Source organism: Zonotrichia leucophrys, chromosome 21, assembly GCF_028769735.1.
Source record: "Zonotrichia leucophrys gambelii isolate GWCS_2022_RI chromosome 21, RI_Zleu_2.0, whole genome shotgun sequence".
Lineage (NCBI taxonomy): Eukaryota > Metazoa > Chordata > Aves > Passeriformes > Passerellidae > Zonotrichia > Zonotrichia leucophrys.
Window position 1 is genome coordinate 2,821,222 of NC_088190.1, and position 20,167 is coordinate 2,841,388.

Genomic DNA, 20,167 nt, shown 5'->3' on the forward strand with positions numbered 1-20,167 from the left:
TTTTTCTTTTCCCTTTTTTTTTTTTTTTTTTACGACTTCTTATTTTAGGACGTGAATTTTTTACCTTCGCCGGGACCAGCAAGGCGCAGTGTAACGAATTCGGAGGAATTCTTAGGGCTGAACATGTTTTTTGAAAAATCTGAAATGGCAATTGACACGGTGTTTATTCATGGCCAGAGGAGCCAGTGTTTTCTTCTAGAAATAACAACAAAAATAATATATTCTGATCTAGTCTGATCACCTCATTTTGATGCACAGACGGGTTTCAGTGCAGCTGGAATATCAGGGAAGAGGTGCAGGACAGTGAATGCAGGCACAGGTTATGCTGCAGTATTAATCTTCCCCTCTGTATCTCATCGCTAAGAGCGACTTAATTTCATTTTTTTTCCCCCTGTACAAAACGCATCCATTTCTCCCTTTCTCACTGGCGCTTGTTCCGCCGCTTCTCAAAGGTTTTCGGGTAAAAAAAAAAAATTAATTCAAACCAATGAGAGCGTGTAAATAGGTCACTTCAGGAAAGGCTGTGGCGGGTGCAGGATGTGACACCGCACTGAGCTCCATCACCTGAGCCACCCGGGGCTGCTCCGGGTGGGAGGACCTTTATTGGTGTCTCGCCACCTCCTCAGAGCGAGGAGGGGCGCATCCACCTTTGCAGAGTTTCATTTTTGTTATTTTTATGATTTTTGCCTCTCCCAGCGCCGCTGCTGGGAGGGCGAGCTGTCCCCCTGTGATGCTCGGAGGGGGCTCCCCGCCTTGTCCCCGTTGTCCCCGTTGTCCCCGGGGCTCCCGGCTGTCCTTAACCGCCCCCTTGTGCCGGCTGCTCGCAGGGACCGGGGCTGGGGAAGGTGTCGGAATTCCTCGGGAGCAGCGCTGGGTGCGAGGCAGCCGCTCCTCATCCCGCCCTGGGTGCGCTCCCGCCGCTAATTAGCGGCAGATTAGCGGGGACAATCCCCCAGGGAAGCGTGTGACATTCCCAGCGCCCGACCCGCCACCCCCGCGGAGCGCAGCCCCGTCCTGCGCCACCGGCTTCTTGCGTAGTTTGAAATATTTAATTCCCGGTTTAACGCGGCGCGCAGGAACAAGGAGTGATTGATGCGAAAATCCTCGCAAGGGATGGGGTGACTCGGGGCGTGCGGACAAGCTGGACGGGCTCAAGCGTTTTAATCTTCTTTACTGCTTGAGAATGCTTGTGCAAAACAGCTCGCCGAGCACTAAGGGGGTCACATCTCTACCCCCGTGGGTGCCCGCGCTGGGCAGTTCCCACCTGGAGCGTGTTTTCCTTGTAGAACACCTGGGAACTCATGGCTTGTGCTGGAGGTGCCAAGGAACCCACCCAAGTAAATCGCTGCCACTCCCCAAAGCTGCGGGGACCCCCCCGCCCCATTGAAATCTCTGTTAGACACCAGAATAGAGGCGCAAAAAGGGGCGAGAACAGAGGGGAGAACCCCAACAGGCTCATTTTGGGACCACCCAGACCCCTCTCAGCCCGCGGGTCCTCTCAGCGTGTGCTGCCCAGAGGGGCTTGGCTCTGTGGTTATTAATTAATGGTTATTAATTCTCGGGGTGCTTTTCCCCTCCAGCCATCCCCAGGGTGGGCAGAGTTCCTGGGGATGTGCCGGAGCACGGAGCAGGGCCCCGGCTCCTTGGCTTGACCCGGCAGCGCCCAGAACCTTCCTGGCTCTTCTCCCCGTTCTCCACGCTCATTAATTTGCCGTTCCCCGTGGAAGAAACACGCGCTCAAACAGGTGCAGGCTGCAAAAGCCGCTGCCCACCGTGGGATGCTCGGGGGGGCTTCGGGGATTCCGGGGAGTGCGAGGTTCTCCCTGCCCGGCCGCACACCTCGCTGCGGGGTTTGCTGAGCCCCAGGACGCCTCTGCTTCCACGGGAGCTCAGAACCGACCCCGGCTCAGCCCCGTGTCCCGGAGCGCTGAGCCCGGAGCGCCCGGGCCGTGCCCTCGGTACCAGCCCCGAGCTGGGCACACCGGGCCCGTTCCCGAGGGCAGAACGGCTGCGGGAAGGGATCCCACTCGTGTCGTGTCCTTCCCCACACGCAGCGCAGCCCGCGGCCAGCACACCCCGCCACCGGCCCTTCCAAATTCGTTCTCTTATTTAATTTTTTTCTCCCCCACCTTTTAAAATTTTTTATTTTAGGTGGGTTTCTCCCCTTTTTCCCCTTTGTCCCCCTTTCCTGAGGCGGCAAAGCGCCGCATCCCGGCCTTGCCTCCCCAGCTCCGCTCCCCGCTCCAGCTCGGCCGCTGCCGCCTCGGCCCGGCAGGAACGCGGCCGGAGCCGGGGAAGCCGCACGGACAGAGCCGGGAACAACCGGGAACAAGCGGGGCAGCCCCAGCACGGCGCCTTTCCATCTCTTCTCGCTGGCTTCGTTTGCAGAATCACCCCCTAAACCGTGGTACCCCCGCAGCCACCCCACCGTGCACCCCAAACGCGTTTTACTTCTCCCCAAATATCCCCGAGCGGGGGGGTTCCCGCGGGAGCGGATTCCTGGGGGAGTTTGGGTGATGGAGATGGGGGGGAATTAGGGAAAAAAACAAAAAAAAACCCGGGGTTGTGCGGGGCTGAGGCTGCGGGGGCACGGCCGCGGTGCTCCGAGCCCTCCATGACCTTCGTTCCCTCGTCATCCTCCCCAGGCTCTACCCGGGAGAAATAACCCGGGACAACGTTTTCAAACTGAAACACGTCCCGGGAGCGGCTCGGTGGGGGACACGGGGACAGCGAGAGTCCGGGATGGCTGCGAGAAATATTTCAATGAGTCGGGAACACTCGAGCTCCTGTTTCACCGGTGAGGCTGGGAAGAGCTTGTTTTTCCAACCTCGGGGTGCCCGGCGCGCCGTGGAACGGCGTCCTCGAGGCAGGAATTCATTCACAGGCACCGCTTCGGCATTTTTAGGCGACACGTGGCTCCGAGTTGCCTTCAAACGGATTTATTTTATTTGGCCTCCTGCTCCCCCCACCCTTTCCCTCGAAACGCCGGCTCCTCGGTAGCATCTGAAAAGGCCTCGGCTCCCATTTGCAATTAAAGAGTTTATTGAGGAGGGGAAAACCGGTAATTAGCAGGAATATTCCCCCCCCCTCCCCAGTTCCACCTGCAGGGCAGGAGTGCAGCTGGCGGAATGGCTTCCAGCAGGGACCTGACGCACCCACACAAGTTTTGCTTTGTTTTTTAGGGTTTTTTTGGGTTTTTTTGCGGTGCCCTTCGGTGCGAGGGCTCCCCGGGATGGGTGCGCACCTCCAGCGCGGAGCGCCGCGCTGCCCTCACCCCCTAATTATTTTATACGGAATGTTTTAAGACGACGCGCGTTTTTCTCCCTCTCTCCATATTAATCTCATTAAATCCTACCTTTCAACCTTCTTCCGTGACCATCTGACCTGGCCACTTGAATTCAAATAGTGCTTTCTCCGCAGTCAAAGCCAGCACATCAATCACCGGCTATTTACACTTCGCTCCTCTCTTCAAAGCGCCTCTGCCCCAGCGCTCGCTACCTCCGCTCGGGGGGGGCCCGGCCAGGTCCTGGGGGGCTCCGGGGGTGTCTGTCCTTCCTCTCCCCCCTTTGCTCGGGTGTCTGGCGGCTTCTCCCGTCCCTGGGGAGCGCTGCCCCAGCGCGCTGCTTTCCACCTGAAAGGCAGAGCAGAGCGGCCGCCTTCCCTCCCTCTCTCCCTGCCCGACCCCTCCCGGCTGCCCGGGGCCCTCCCGCGACAAACCGAGGGTGAAACCCCCGCGAACAGCGACAAAACAGAGCCGGGGATGAAGCAGCGAAGCTGCCGAAAAGCTGGGAAAATTCTGGTAGAAACGCGAGAAATACCGACAAAACACAGCGCGAGTTGTGGTATTTTAAAAGTTATTATTTTTAAAGTTAGGCAACCACCCCCTCCCCATAAGCCGAAGGGGGAGAAGAAGGCAAAAGAAAAGAAAAGTTAAAAAAAAAGGAAGAAAATAAAGACAGACACTGGTTGAAAAGTTACGTAAATAAACATTTTTCAGATTAAAAACAAAAGCATGTCCAATCTAGGAACGTTTACAAGATGACAACTACTAACAAACTTTCTCTACAGCATTGCTATTTAGTAGTAACAACAATAATAATAGAATAATAATAATAATCACCTCTTTATAGGATGGCACCTTGATCCTTAAATATTGTCCAGTGTGTAAGGTCAGTGTGCGGAGGGTTAGGAGCGGAGAGGGCTGATTTTTCTTAAAGGGGCAGATCAGGCAAGGCTGTGATGGTGCCGGCAGAGAGGAGGGGGCAGAGATAAGTGGTCTGAGGAAGAGGATAGGACAAAAAAAAAAAAAAAAAAAAAAAAAAAAAAGAGAAGAAAAAAAAAAACCAAACCAGCCCGATGATGATGAATACATTGGAAAGTTTTTTTGGCCCTGGTGAGGGTGTCAGATTGAATGCTCTGTGCGCATGTGCGAAGGTGTCCAAACTGACAATGCTGGGGAGATGAAGATAGTGTGTAGCTGCTTCTGGGCTCAAGGAGGAGGAGAGGAATCCACACGCCGACACGATGAGATCCAAGGCGAGGGCGAGAAAACTGCCCAAAAGTAGGTCCTTTCTCTCCCTTCTTCCGCGTACCGGCGGCGGGCCCGGGGGCGCGGAGCCGGGCCGGGGGCTGCGCGGGGCTGAGCCCCTCTCTCGCCCTCCCTCCCTCCCTCTCTCCCTCCCCGCGGCGGCCGCGCTGCCCGCACCGCCCGCCCGCCCCTGGGCGCGGATCCCCCCGCGCTGCCCCGCGCTGCTCCGCGCTGCCCGCTCCGCGCTCCGCCGGCCGTGCGGCGGTGCGGGGCCGGGGGAGAAAAGCGAAAGTTAGAGCTGGAAGTTGACGAAAGGGGATAGCGAGCAACTTTTTTTTTTTTTTTTTTTTTTTTTTTTTTTTTTTTTTTTTTTATTGAGTCGTTCCCAAGTCTTGTGAAATAATATTCCCGGCTCCTGAAATAGTGGGCGCTAGAGGTCTGCGTTTGGCATCTGCCGGCGGGAGCCGAGAGACGGAGCGCTGGAGAGAGGGGGGAGAGAGAGACAGGCAGGGGGGGGGAGTGGGAGAAACCCTTCTGGTCTCGGGAACAATTATCGAGGAGAGAGGGAAGGAAGAGAATTTGTAGCAAAAAATGGATCCGCTCTCAGTGAGGGGCTTTGGAGTCGCAGGTCCAGAGGGAAGACCCTGAAGGCAGCTCGGGTGTCCCAGCTGGGGGTTAAGAAGGTCTGGGGGAGGGGAGTGTGGGGGAGTGTCTTTAATTTTTAATTTTTTAAAATTTACTTGGGGAGTGGAATTGCAGCTCGTAAGTCTCGCGCAGCTTTTTCCCCCCTCTCCGTCTTCCAGCGGACCCTCTCCCCGTTCGTTCTTTCTTTCGAGCGGTTTTTACGCTGGATTTTCCGAGGAGGAAGGAGAGTGTGGCTTTTGTAGGGAAGAGCGGGTCCTCTCTGCCCGCAGAGTCCCGCGGCAAAGGCTCGGGATGGTTCCTCGGTGATTCCCTGCTCGGTTCCGGTGGCAGCGCACGATCCCGGAGCTGGGCAGCCTGTTTGTCCTTTTATTATTATTATTATTCTCATTATTATTATTATTATTATGACTACTACTATTATTTAGTTTCTGTTTCGCTCTGCCTCTCTGTGCGAAGTATGCGGAGCTGCAGAAGTTCCAGCTCAGTCTGTGCCCCGCTGGAAACTCCGCTCGTAGAGCTCGGAAAAGCCTCGGGCGAGCGGTGCCCGCTCCGGTTCCTCGCGTGGCTTTCCACGGGGACCTGGGGCCGCTCAGAGCCGGGGGGATCCCCCCGGGTGATGGAGAACATCCCCCCCTGAATGCCCCATTCGGGGTTCAGCCTCTCCCCGCCGCTGCCGAGGGGTCACGGGCGCTCCAGCGCTGCCACACGTGGGCTCCGGGGTGGATTTTCTCATTCAAGTTCGTCATTTCGGAGCCTTTCCCGGCCGCCAAGGTCAGCGAGGGCCGGTGCCGCCCCCCGGGATGACACCCGGCTTCCAGGGGGGACCCTTCCCCAAAGCTCCCGGGGCCACTTTTCCTCACGAAGTCTCTTTATCGCCGGCCCCGAGCTCCGGCCGCCGCTGCTGTTTTGCGGCCCCAGGCCCCGCGGGTCACCTTGGTGTCGCGACATTTCCCATCGCGACCCAGGAAGGTCCCCGCTGTCCCCAAAGCGTGTCCGTGTGTCCCCCGAACACCTCCCTCGGCTCTGTTTAGGGCGGGATGGGTGACCCTGAGCGTGGTCAACATTGTCACCCCATGGCCGGGGCGCTAGACGGGAAGTTCATTGAATTAATCCAGGGATTTTATTTTGCTTTAATTTATTTTTTACAATAAACACTCGTTTCAAGCGTCCCCGTTCAAATAACAACTTTTTTAAAAAGTCGTCACTTATTGTTTCAGGTTGTTAGAGTGAGGAATGATTTTCAGAGCTCTCTTGGCTGGAAAAGAGAAGTTCAATGGTTAAATAAGGCGGAATATTTCACTTTTACTTTTATTTTCTTTTTAATTTTTTTCCCCTCGCTTTTCCTTCTCTTTCTTTTTACTTCTTGAAAAGGCCCGGGGTTTTTTTGCAGATGGGTTCAGTGCGGGTTTTTACAGATGTGTCCCTGGTGGGTGCGATGCGGATCCGGCCGCGTTTGAGCGCGGCTGGGACCCTCCACGCTCCCTCCGTGAGCTCTCAGCGAGCTCCTGCAGTCAAGAGCTGAAAGATTTTCGGTGTTTGGATATCTCAAGAGCTCGGGGAAGGGCTGAGAGCTCCACGGCCGGGAGCGAGCCCTTCCCGGCGGCCGCGAACACGCCTGGAAGCGCCTGCTCGGAGGTTGAGCCCTGATTAAAATCAGGTGTTTAATACAATACAAGGCCCAACGGTTTATGGGGTTTCAGCCGAGGATTTTTTAGGGATCACAGTTCAAAACAGTAGTCCGGAGCTAAGGTTTCAATATCCCAGGAGTATTTATTTGCCAAACAGATTAAACACGGACACGAGTGTGGGATCTCGCTGTATTTTCCCCGAAGAAGTAGCCACAACTTCTTTCACTGTATGGAGCCTCTCAAGTCCCTTCCAAACTCATTTTTTTGGCTGTTCCAGCCCCAGGAGTGTCTGTGGGAGCTGGGAGAGCCCGCACGGCCCCGGTGCGCGGCCGCCGAGCCGTGCGAGCGGCACACGGGGCTTTAAAACCACGCTGTGCGCTGGAAAATTTCATTTCATTGGACAATATTTCAAGCAGATGTGAGGCTCCGCTGGGAATTCCACAATATTACCTGCCTGGAAAAAGGGGAGAACGCGTGTTCTCTGGGGTGGGAGAGGAATTCTCGGTGGGGAGAGCGGCAGGTACCGGGGGCAGCGGAGCTGAACCGGAGCCGGGAATGGTTCTCGCTCTCTCCGTGGCTCCCGGAGCCTTTAGAAACGCTGTAAATCAGAACACGAGGCTCTCTAAGGGTGCAGGGAGGCACAGCAGCCTCGGGGGTGCCGGAGCCCAGGTGAGCGCTGTCCCCGCAGCCCCCGCAGCCCCGAAGGGATCACCGGGACGGGCAGCTTGAAGGCCACACCGTGTCCCCGGCTCCAAGGGCCTCGTTTTTCCGAGAGAAAATAAAATCTGGGGAGCGGGGAGAGGGCTCTGCAGCACCGGGGGTCTCGCTGCTGCTGGCAGGGAGAGGATGTAGAGGAGGAAAATGACCCAGGAGTTGGGCGCTGCACGCTTACAACGAATTCGTTTCCTTTCGAAATCCATGAATTTCAGAGTACAGCCACAACACCGAGCTGCACACGGCAGGATCGCAGGGTTTTAAATAAATGATCCTGCTGGCAAATTCTGACTGATATTTCTGCAGCCCCGTTTGTTTTTCGCTGTTAGCAATAGGAGCCTGGCACACTTTGGGGCCGGAGTTTGCAGGCAGCGCTGGTGCATCCTCCGGGCACGCTGGATTGGCAGGAAAATGGTTGTGAACCCAACCCTGCCGTGCCCGGCACCGGTTTCACCTTCGAGGAGCGAACAGGCTTCCCGTTTGCTGATATTTTATTAATTTTATTTTAATTAAGTCTGAAGAGACAGCGAAGGGGAAAGGGAGAGCAGCGAGGAGAGCTGGAGCCCAAGCGCCACTTCCCGGCTCCGTTTGTGCTCCCACAGACGCTTCCAAAGCTGCCACGCACCGAGCAGGAAAATTTATGGCGCTTTGGGGCGTTGGGATTTTTTCCCATCTCCGAAGCTCTCCCTGTGCCCTGTCCCTACCCAGACCCCGATCATGGGGAGCGGAGGGAGGCAGCGAGCTGTGCCCGGCCCGGTTCCGTGCCCTCGGTGACCGGGATGTCCCCAGAGCTCTCCCGAGCGGCGGCCGCGGGTGCGGAGCCCAGCGCAGGTGCGGAGCCGCCGCTGGGTCCCCATCGTGGCCGGGTCCCCCCCTGTCCTGCCCCGGATCTGTTCAATTAGGCAATTAGGGATGCGGGGAAAGGAAGAAGGGGGGGTTGATCCGCTAATTAAGGTGATGCGTAATTAGCGCTTCAACAAAAATCGCCGAGGAGTTGAGATCGCTTTACTCTTAATTTATTTTTTTTTTTCATTTCCCCCTCAAATTCTATAAATATAATGTATCAATTCCCCCACTCGTCCCGCGTGGGGAAAAGCACAGAGGGAACAACTGCAGGGCACGTCCTCCCCTTGGCCTGGGCAGGAATTTGGCAAACGGGGGCACCGAGCTGGGGTTTGGACGAGGGGCACAGGCTGCTCTCAGCCGCAGGGCAGCTCCGAGGTGCCAAAGGGATCGGGATTGGGGTCCGGCCAGCGCTCCTGGGTGTCCGAGCAGCTCGGATGAGGTGCGTGTGATGCCCATCCACGTGCGCTCGCATCACGGGGCGCTGGAACGCCTGCACACAAATCTGAGTTTATAAAGTGCGTCAGAGAAAGGCGCCTTATCCCAAACCCGCCGAATTCCCCATTTCACGGAATTCCCGTTGCCTCTGAAACCTCCGTGTCTGTCTGTGCGGAGGCGTTTGTCTGTCGGGCTGGCAGCGCACATACAAAGCTCTTAAAACGCGCATTAAAATCACAGCTACTGCGCGGTCACGACCCAGAATGTTCCGTGCAGAAATCGGACTGAATCTGTACTTTATGTTTAGTTTTTTAACTCGACCACCTAAACGTGCTTTATTTTTAGGCTTTGCACTGGGACTGCTGGGTGAGCTCAGGGATGGCAGGGGAGATCTTTAATGAGCTGGGGGGATAAAAATAAACGCAACATTTTCCTGAGGGCAGCTATTAAAAATACCTGGCGAAGACACTGATGTTGGGAAAGCACAGAAATGCCCTTTTGGCTGATTTTAGCCACATTTTAGCGGGGTCAGAGAGCCCCGAGGGCAGCAGGGTTGGGAAGAGCCGGCAGGGATGGAGCGGAGCGCACCTGAAGCGCGCACGATCCCCGCTCCTTTCCAGGCAAAAAAACGAGGCAGGAGCTTGGATTTCACCCCACGGCAGCGCTGTAATTCATCGCTGCCTCTCGCTGCGATGATATCCCGACTCCGGAGCGTTCCACGAGCGGGGAATTCTGCCGGGATTCTCCGGTTCCACCTGCCCGCCGGGCTGCGGGCTCCGATCCTTGGAGGGGATGGCACAGAAATGTTCTGTGACACAGAGAATGGCACAGAAATCTCCTGTGACACAGGGAATGCCACAGAAATCTCCTGTACCGCAGGGAAATCGCCTCTCCAGGCACGGCTGAGCTCCTTCGTGTCTGCAAAGCAGCCGGAGATTCTCGCAAGGAAAGGCCCCGTTGAGTGAGAAGTGTTATTATTGTGATGATGGCTATGATTATTAGGGCTTAGGTGGTTTATAAAAAGCTCGGTGCTGTTTAATACGGTGCTTTAAAGACAAAGGCATGAGAAGTTTGCAAACATGAAGGAGGTGAGGCTCAGGAGCCACCTGGATGGCGGGGAATGAGTTGTGATCCTCCGGCAGGGCTGGGGAAGGGAGGAGGTGAGAGCAGCGACTTGTGCAGGATCCCTGCCCGCTCCTGGTGCCAGAATCAGGAGGAGAATCCACATTTTTCAGAGCTGCTTTTGCTCTTCTACCTGTAAAAATTCCATTCTTTCTGGTTATTATTACTTCCCCCCCGTCTTGATGCATTAAAACTTCAGCTGGGTGAAATTGTTTAGTGGAAGAAAAAGCTGCTTTCCCAACCCAGACCCTTCCTGTGGCACAGAGCTGGTGGCACCTGGGATTATTTGTGCCCTCCGTGGGCCAGGACAAGCTCAACCTTTATTTCCACAACTTGCTGGCTCTCTCCTATTACTGGATGTGTTTATTTTTTTACCTCCACTTAGGGATTATTTAAATGACAAACTCCGATTTAGCGCTAAGGCGAAACACCCAAATCTTGGCTGATAATGATTTTCTAGTGGCTATTTCCCAAAAGATAGCGTTCATCCCAGGGGGGTGAGAGCCCAGCACATCAATAAATGCACATCCACAGTGTCTGTCTGCAGCTGGGGATGTGCAAACACATTTGTTCCTCTCTGGGTAACAGCCTGTTGATATGGCATCCCCCTCCAAAATTCCTGCTGGCCTTTCTCATCTTAAATACACCTTTTTATTAATTTTTTTTCCTTTTTTCTTTCTTTTTAATTTATTTTTTTTTTCTGGAGAAACTTCAGTTCAGGGATGTTGGAGTGGAAAAGATCTACGACCTTATTATTTCTTTTCTTTTCCTAATGGATTTTCATGCATCAGCGCTACCTCCTCACGGCTGTTTATTTTCATTTTTATTGCACTTGGGTTTGCCTTGTGCACCGTCCAAATCTGTAACAGAGTGTCCCTGTCCCGTGGAGGATTTCTTCCTCCTCTTCCCTCCCTGAGTGATGGCACCTTCTCTGCTCATAAAAATGAAATATGACTTTCATCCCTGCTCTAAGTGTGCATCATGCTTCTGAATGTTCATGCCCTGAATAAGGAGATTTTTTATCTTTGGGGCTTTTTTTTTTCTGTAATTGGGAAGAAATTTCCCCGCAGCAAGGGATGTCTTGGTGGATAGGTTTGGAAAATGAACTCCTTTTCCATGGATTTAAGTGCAGGACAGTGGGAGGAAGGAAAGTTTCTGCTCAGAGGGTGACTGAACTTTGATCATGCTCCCTAAAAATGGTGTTTTACCCAAATTTATAAATAATAGTTAATAAAGTGGGGTTTTCTGTACCACTGAACCCACTTTTGTGCTGCAAACGAGGCCACTGGTCCTCTTGGGGAGACATTTGCCGGGTGAAAATGAACTGAGACAGCCAAATTATTTCCAGTAGGCCACAGAATAACGCTCCCACCATGGTAAATCTTGGTTTGCGCTGAGCTGGTGTGGAAAGCAGTTTTTCTTTGTGGAAAGACTTTGTGAAAAGACTTTGTCTTCTCTTCAGCACCCCCTTTTTGGGATTATTTTAGGGACAAGAGGGGGGCTGGCTGCACCACAGCCCTCCCCAAAGCTGCACAGGCACCAGGGGTGAAGTGTCAGCCCAAGAGAAACCAGGTGCTGATTAATTTTTACCTCCATAGTTTTACATCTTTCAGGTGTTTTGCTTTAAGGTCCGGTTTGGGAGGTGGGTTTTGGGTTTTTTGGGGATTTTTTTTTTTTGCTTCTCTGTTGTTCTTGGCTTGGGAACTCTCCCAGCAGAGCCCTGAGACACAATGCCCTGGCCTCAGCTATTGGGATCAATTTAGCCATCATTACCAGATAACACTGTCAGCCCGTTTGAGATCCATATTTGTTTAATAGTTAATGTTCTGGACAAAACACAGAGAGCTGGGGAGAAGTCAAACTGCCCTGAATGCTCTGCTTATTTTATATCCACTATAACTATTTTTGTCCATGAAAATTGGCTTAATTATATCAATGGAATGTTTCTTTTTCAATTCTGTAGGCAATTAGTCCATCTTGCTGGCTGCAATTTATTTTAATAAAAAAATAAACCAGTGGCGTGTTCAGTTCCTCATCCCCTGGGGACAAATGCGATTGGTGTGTTTAATTTCATTAACTACAATGCGGCCTACTGGAAAAATGTATAAAATCAGCTTTATACAGCTTAAACACTGGCATTTGAAACAAATCATTACTGCATTAGCTGTCACCCTGGTAATTCTAGAATCCAAGACAAAAATATTATAGCTGTTTTTATAACCCTCTGCAAATACACTGTTAAAATAATTTGTAATCATTTTTTAAACATGGCCTGATGTTTTCAGTTAAAATATCTTATCACCACCAGAGAAGGTTGGCTATTCATTATCAAAAGGAGGCTTTATTGAATGATTCATGGGTTGCTTCCCCAGCAGAAATTCCCCTCCTGTCTGCCTGAAGCTCCTTACTTTGGAGATGGACTCAGCACTCAGAGGTTTTTTTGAACCAAATTTGTGTTGCTCCAGTTGTGATTCCAGTTTTGGGAGGGTGAGTTTCATTAGCAGTGCAGATGAGGAAAATTCAGCTATTCTTTGAAATATTCTTCTATATATATTCAAAATTTCAGCTTTTCTTCCCATGAAAACACAGTTGGGAACATCCCAAACCAGCTCTGAGTGTTCCTTTGGGCACTGAGGTGAGAGGGAAGAGTTTCCAAAATCAGCCCTGATTCTGTGAGGTTCAGCCCAACCCATCTGAACCCAAATCCTCAACACATCCAGATCTTGGCACTTTGTACCCCCTCACCTCACCTGGGTATTTTTCAGATGCCACAATTTGGTCACAAAACTGCTCTTTTTGATTTCAAAATGAACATTTTCCCTGTGTGAGAGCACCCAGGGCTGGTTTAAGAGATGTGTAACCCATGAGTAAGGCTGGGCACAGCATTTATGCCTGATCTGAGCTTAAACTACTAAAACTCAGGATTTCTGCTGAAACTCAGGATTTCTGCTGAAACTCAAGATTTCTTTTTGAAATGCAAGGCCAGATCCCTGACTCATGTAAATCAGCACCAACATCAATGAACCTAATTTTCACCAGCTGAGGACACGGCCCCAGAGATTTGTGTGCATGTGCATAATAAAAATGTACAAATATGGGTCTAGAACTGCTTGAAGGGGGTTCACTCTCAGCCTCTGCAGATCAATATCTGCTGCAGAAATGCACTTTGGCTCGGCTTGGTTTTTCTCCTTAACTTAAGGAATGATCAATTCTATAACCTCAGCGTTTTTTAGACAGATTGCTATTTTCTGAAGTGGCAAGGACTTCCTTTCCAGGGGAGTAATCCGCAGAGGATGGGCCACACTGGACATGAGCCATCTGCTCCCTTGCACGCACTCAGCTTTATTTATTTCTTCTCCCTTCCCCTGCTGTCATAACCAGTAGTTCATTTTCTTTCCCTATCTTTAACTTTACAGCAGCGGCACCTTGTTGGATGCGATACCAATTTATTGTTTTATTGGCGTGGCAGGGCAGGAGAAAAATCAGCTTTATTTCCTACTCAGGGTGAAATCACTTCAGGGGAACTAAAGAAGCTCAGGGCAGTTTCTCTCCTGGGTTTGGAGGGCACAGAGTGGTGCCAATGGAGGGTTGATTCTTATAAAATATCACCTAAAGCTATGAAAAGGAAGAAGAAAGATCAGCTTCTGCATTAAAACCTCTATCTTGTTTTATATATATTAATATATGCTAAAACTTTAAGTTTTCCACCATGTGATATTACACACTTTTATTCAGCCCATAATCCCAATTCTAAAATTAATTTTTAGAATTAATCACATCCATAATCCCAGTTCTAGAATTAATTTTTTGAATTATTCATACCCATAATCCCAGTTCTAGAATTCGATTTTTGAAGCTTTCTCAGGTCAATGCAGTGTTCTCCTTTCAGCACAGAAAGTCTGAAATTCTCAGCAGCCAACTGGAGGGTTGGGATTGGGATCACAGCTCTCTCTTGGTGGCCTGGGCTCTGTGGGGTGTCAGGAAAACTGCAGGATAAATGGGGAAAAAGGAGAATTTTCCATCATTGCCATGAGCAGCTTTACCTGAGTTTAGGCTCAGGATTAAGCTGGGACCAGCTCCAGGGCTGTGTTGGCTGAGGAGTTTCTTCTCCTTCTCTCAAGATTTATTGGCTGGAAAGAAATGCAGCAAGTTTGACCCAAAGTTTTGCTCTGAACATGGAAAAGTTGCAGGATGGAGCAGTGGTGGAATGAGGGCAGCTCCTGTGCCCTGGTGTTAAAACAAAACCAACTTGGAGCACGCTGAAACAACATTACCTGCTCCAGGATGCAGGAAAAGCAGGAATTTGGCATTTCACTGAGCTGACAAAGTAACTTTCCCAGCTTAAAAAAATAATTTACCCTCAGCTGCTCCATCTGTGACATGGGAGGGATGCACTCTGTGATTTCTGGACCAGCAATGTCTCATTAATCACCTTTGTGTTGGTCCAGCTCCCACTGAACTCCTTGGGATGATTTTGTTGAATTTGCTGCAGCAGATTTTTCCCTTTTTTTTTTTTTTTGCAAGTTTCATATTTGGCTTAAAAATCTTTCATTCCATCTCAGCCACTAATAAAAAAAAGCTTTTCTTTGCTTGTAGTCTGGCATTTTCTTTGCTTTCAGGACAGTGTTTAGTGTTTTTTATTTCATGGCAAATGGACCTTTTGGGCTCAATCATGTAAATGAATTTTTAAATGGCTGTGCTGTGAGTTCATGTAGTATAAAATTGTTCCACCATTTATTTTTTTCTGTTTATAGAAAAGGACTGGTTTCATTTTATATTTTATTGCCTCAATGTGAAATAAAGAACCTGCACCACTTGCGAGTGATCATATATTTTATTTCAGAATTATCACATAGGGATAAAATAAATTTCAATCCCTACATGGCACAATAGGCAGATTTAACAGGAGTTGATACCTCGTGGAGAACTTTGAAAAGCCTTTTGCTCAGCAACAGTTCTGCTCATGTATCCCATATAGGAGAATAAAACCAGATCTTGGTTACTTTGGGAGTTCTTAAACGTTTCCTGCTAGAATTCCCTGTAAGTTTTTAGCCAGGGAAAGTCCAGGGCAGAATTTGGTCCTTTGTCCTCTGTTGCTGATAGTGTTTATTAGGGAGGGATTTTCTCAGGTAAGCCTGCAGGAAATCCAAGTTATCTTCACTGTGTCCTCAAGGAAATGCCTGAGGAGCTACTGATGCTCCCTCAAACATTCAGGCATTGCTGCTTTTCCACACAGACACAATATTTGCTCAGTTGAGACCTTTTAGGCGATTCTAGTGCTTCCTGAAATAATTTATGTCAGGGTTTTATGATTATTGGTACAAAAAATGGGTGCACCTGTGAAGCAAAGAGACACCAACCTGTGCAAACCCCAGAGGTTCCCTGCTGGACTCCACAGCTGCTCCAGCAGCAGGTGGGTGATGCAGATGTTCCACGTGTCCAAATCTGCTTTTCATTTCCTCTCTTAACTCTTGGCTTTTAAAGTCCCATTTCAGATAAAGAAGCATTTTTGGGTGGCTCTGGAGTCCCCAAGGTTGGTGGCACCAAAAATCATCTCCAGCCACAGCCAGAGAGTTTTTCCTAGGAGCCAATTCCCAGCTAAATATTGATTTTTGGAGCAGCAGTATCTGTTGCAGTAGATCAGGGGAAGGAGCCTGAGTTTCATACCCATCTATAAATCTATTTTTACCCAATGGACAGTAACCAAAAAGGAGGTTTTTTTATTAATAAATATCGTGGTTTAGCAGTTTGGGAAACAAGTGTGGAGGCATTAACCAGAGAAAGCTCTGCTGGAGAATTAATTCCACTCAGCACCTCTTGGTTTTCCTGTGGCTGTGATATCCAGGGGATTGCTGTTATATTTCTGTGATATTTCTGTGGTATTTGTGTTGTATTGGAGAATTTGGCTTTTCAGGCCAGGAATAAGGACCTGCAGGCTGGGCTGGGGAAGCTGAGCAGAATTCTGGTGGGTCAGTGGCTCAGCCCCAATCCCAAACCTGGAGAAAAAACAGAGAGAAATGGCCCTGCCCACCTTCTCTGCATGAGAATTCCTGGTTATTTACTGCAGAATCCAGAGCTTTTGGAGCAAAGTGAAATAGTGGCAGATTCCTTTGCTCTGAGCCTTTCTTTTCTCTCCCTGTGAAAATCCCAAGGGTGTAACAGGGCAAATTGAGGCTTGTGTCCAACTCAGCAGCAGGAACTGGGAATTCTAGGATGGAATTTCACATTTATCAGGATGGAATTTTGCCTTTCCCCCTGTGCAGCTCTTCAGGGCCTTGAGGGAACCTTCCATCATGAAAATCTCCCTGCTGGGAGCCCCAAACCTGCTGAAGGCCTTGGTGGTTCTTGGTGGTCTTCCCATGGACTTTGCAGGACTTTGGAGCAGGCCCTGGAATCTTTGGGATATCCATGGTGTTTCCAAATAAAGAGTTTTTCCTTCTGTCTGGGTCCCTGTGCAGCTCTGGTTAATGATTAACCGCCAAGGGGTTGGGGTAAGAAGGATTTATCTCCATGGAAAAAAAATCAGCCCTGCCTTTGTCTCCACTTCTGAAGTTCTTCTGGTGTGATTTGGATTTTAAATATTTGTAAATGTGCTCGGTTTGGTTTTTATTTTAATCTGCAATTTGTAGAGTTCTGTGCCTGATTCTTCTCAAATATCCCAGAGCAATGTGTATTTCTGCCCCCTCAGAATCGCAGAATAAGTGTGATGATCCCATTCCAAGGCAATGTTTTGGTAATTGAAGAGTGAAGAGACAGCCTGGAGGACTTCCATGTCAATAGATATATTTTATATCTTTATTTCTAGTTCAGAACACAAGTTATAATTCTGCAAGGTGTTTTATTCTTATTTACAGTGGCAGATTCTTAATTTTCCTTTTTAATTCTTTCAAGATGGCACGTTTAAAATGAGAAAAAGCCCCCAAAACAACCCAGTACCAACCTGCTGATGTATCTGTGTAAAGGTTAAATATTGGCAGAGTGGCCATTTAGATCCTTGTGCCTCAGTGCTTGCATTAGAACAAAAAAAAAAAAAAAAAAAAAAACCCAACAACCAGCACTCTTGAAAAATTACTGAATTCTCCTTGCAGTGTCGGGTTCCAAGATAATGATGTGTCTGTGTGTGAAAATATTAAATTGCAATAACATGCAGAGTGAGTGGCTTTCTGAATGGGGTATTCAGTTCACAGCTTGGACTATACATAAAGCTAGTGAGTGACAGAATACAAATGGTGTCATAAAACATCAGGGGAATTTAGAGCCAGCCTCAATCTTTTTGATCTATATTCTATCTGTGGAGCTCTCCCCATCTATCTTTAGTTAATGAAACAGTTAAACAGATTTAATTATTTATCACTGTTTAATGTCAGGAGTTATCAAAACAGATTACACTTCCCCCACACACTTCAAGGTATTAGAAGCACTCTCAATGTCTTCAGTGAAGTCTGGGATGTTTCCTGTGCACAGACAGTGCTTTAAAACAGGTTTTAAAATGGTTTTAACCCAAATTGTTTGGTGACAGCAGTTGCTGAGTTTTCTTGCCTGAGAACAACTTTATTCCTGCAACTTGGCTTGTTTCTTGCACAAACTGCTTTTATTATTCCCAGAAACCAGAGAGAAATGAGAATTCTCTTTCACTTGTGACAAGGAACGGGACAGAAGAAGACAGAAGATAGGTCTGGGAGGGTGGGAGTGACAGGGCCCAAAATGAGAGAAACACTGAAAAATCTCACAAATCACAGCAAAAAATTCTTGTGTTCTTCCTCTGCACCCCAAACCCAGCCCCAGCAGCTTTAGAGAGCTCTGTTAACCATCGTGTCCAAGCGTGTTCTTGTGGCTTCCCATTGCCCACCTCTCTCGTGTGTGGATGTGTATAAAACATTTCAGGGAATTTCTGATCCTCCCCTGGATCCCAGTCCCTTCTGGAATGGTCCTACCTGTGGGTCTGGTGTTTTCTGGGAGGAAATTTCAGCATTGCCACCCCCAGGAGGACACCAATGTTTATTGTCCCCTCCCAAGGCTGGCCTGATCTGTTAAAACCTCCATTTATTCCTCAATCTCACCTGCTCATTGCAGCCTTCGGGATCCCTCTCTCATGTCTGGGTATATAAAACATTTCAGGGAATTTCTGATTCTCCCTGGATCCCAGCCCTCTCTGAAATGCTTCTACCTGTAGGTCTGTTTTTTCCTAGGAGGAAATTTCAGGATTGCCACCCCCAGGAGTAAATGTCAACATTGTCACCCCCAGGAGTAAATTTCAGCATTGCCACCCCCAGGAGGACACCAGTGTTGGCTGTCCCCTCCCAAGGCTGGCCTGAGTTGCTAAAACCCCCATTTATTCCTCAATCTCATCCGCAGCCTTTGGGATCCCCCTCAGCCCTGAGACCACCTGGGTCTCCTCTATTGGCAGCTTTGATAAGAAATCATTCTTCTCCACCTAAGCTCCCCCTTTCCCCGTGGTTTTAAATTGCTCCCCAGCCCTGACAGACTAGCCTCGTTCAAAGGCGAGCCTGGAGGAGGCTGCTGCTTCCCCTCAGGCCCAGGACTCCATTACCAGAGGCCTGAAATCCTGTGGGGACCTTGGGGACACTCCCCTCCTGGGCCCGGCAGACAGAGTGTGGCATTGTGAGCGCAAAGGGCAGGGGGATAAAGGAATCCAGCTTGGCTTTTCCCTCACAAAGAGACCTCAATACTTTTGTTCAGCGAGGGGGAAATGGAATAATGCTCCTGGGTTTGCTCCCAAAGCCACCGGCAGCTTCGCGCCCTGAGGGCTCGGGCCTGGGGCAGAGCTGGCTGCCAGGGGAGAGGAGTTTGCAATGAAATGAGATTAAAAGGCCTCTCTGTGCCAACACCTGAGAGATTTTGGGCCTTGCCACAAGAATCAAAGGCTGGGGTAACCCCCCTGTGCTGCAGGGATGGGCAGAGAAGCCAGCTGCTGGAAACCCAACCTTTCCTCCATGCCAGGAGGGCACCGGGGTTAGGGGCTGCTCCAGGTTCCTCAGGGAGGAGCCATTCCTGGGCAGCCAAGTGATGCCCTTTATTTCTTAGGTGTCCTGCCCTAAAACCCTTCCAGCTACAGAGAACTCCCTGGGATGTCCTTTATTTTTTAGGTGATCTGCCCTAAAACCTTTCCAGCTGCCCTAAAACACTTCCAGAACTGCCTGGGCAGCCAAGTGACATCCCTTATTTCTCTTAGGTGTCCTGCCCTAAAACCCTTCTAGCTACAGAGAACTCCCTGTGATTTCCTTTATTTCTTAGGTGATCTGCCCTAAAACCCTTCTAGCTACAGAGAACTCCCTGTGATTTCCTTTATTTCTTAGGTGATCTGCCCTAAAACCCTTCCAGCTGCACAGAACTCCCTGGGATGTCCTTTATTTTTAGGTTACTTGCCCTAAAACCCTTCCAGCTACAGAGAAATCCCTGGGATGTCCTTTATCTCTTAGGTGTTCTTCACTAAAACACTTCTTGATGCACAGAACTCCCTGGGATGTCCTTTATCTTTTAGGTCACCAACTTTGAGGCATAATTTTATCCCTTGTTGAACTCCAAACCTATTCAGCTGTGCAAACTTTTGTACGGAGGGGAAAGCAAATTTGTGAAAAGACAAAATAATCCTGCTAAGGACCTAAAATTCAGACATTTATTGCTGCTATTTCTTGGTTTAATTTCTTGTTTCTCTCCTTTGAGCAAGGAGCAGGAACAACTTTGGTGTTCCCACACTGGGAGAGGGAAGGAGCTGGAAGTGCTGCTGAGGGATTTTTATTAAAACCTTGGAAAAAACCCTACAAACCACCTCAAAACCCACCAATTCCATGATCCAAAGGGATCCTCTACACTTCACCTGGATAAAAAACTTAGGAAAACTGAAGCCAGGTGAAGGCAGGGCAGATATCCTGGGAGAGGGGAGAGGAAATGCTGCTGTTTCCAGGTCAGGATGGTGGGGTGGGATGTTCTGTGGGTTGGTGGGCTGGTGTTTGGTCAGAGGTCAGGTTTTATGACCTTGGAGGCCTTTTCCAGCCTTAATGATGCCATGATTTAATTGGTGTTGGGTGGAGGGGCTGGCACAGCTCCTTCCCCTCCATCCCTGCAGCCGCCCTGGGTTCAGCCCAACCTTGTTGTTCCACAGGGAATATTTCCCAATTTTTTCCTTTGCTGCAAGAGCACTGTGGGAGTGACTCCCAGCACAGATTTTCTGTAGGATGAACACATTTGGATAATTTGGAGGAGTTTTTGAGCCCTCAGCACTCACAGA

General features: G+C 49.8%; 1 protein-coding gene across 3 annotated transcripts in view; it reads left to right on the plus strand.

The window, feature by feature from the left end:
* The first annotated feature begins 4,436 nt into the window (after positions 1 to 4,436).
* The window catches only part of PRDM16 (PR/SET domain 16), a 293,183-nt gene continuing 277,452 nt past the window's right edge, over positions 4,437 to 20,167 (plus strand). For all 3 annotated transcript variants that reach the window (XM_064730598.1, XM_064730599.1, XM_064730600.1), the window contains exon 1: positions 4,437 to 4,561. In XM_064730598.1, the coding sequence (XP_064586668.1) occupies positions 4,525 to 4,561 (37 nt within the window). In that variant the 5' untranslated portion in view covers positions 4,437 to 4,524. The remainder of the gene's footprint in view (positions 4,562 to 20,167) is intronic.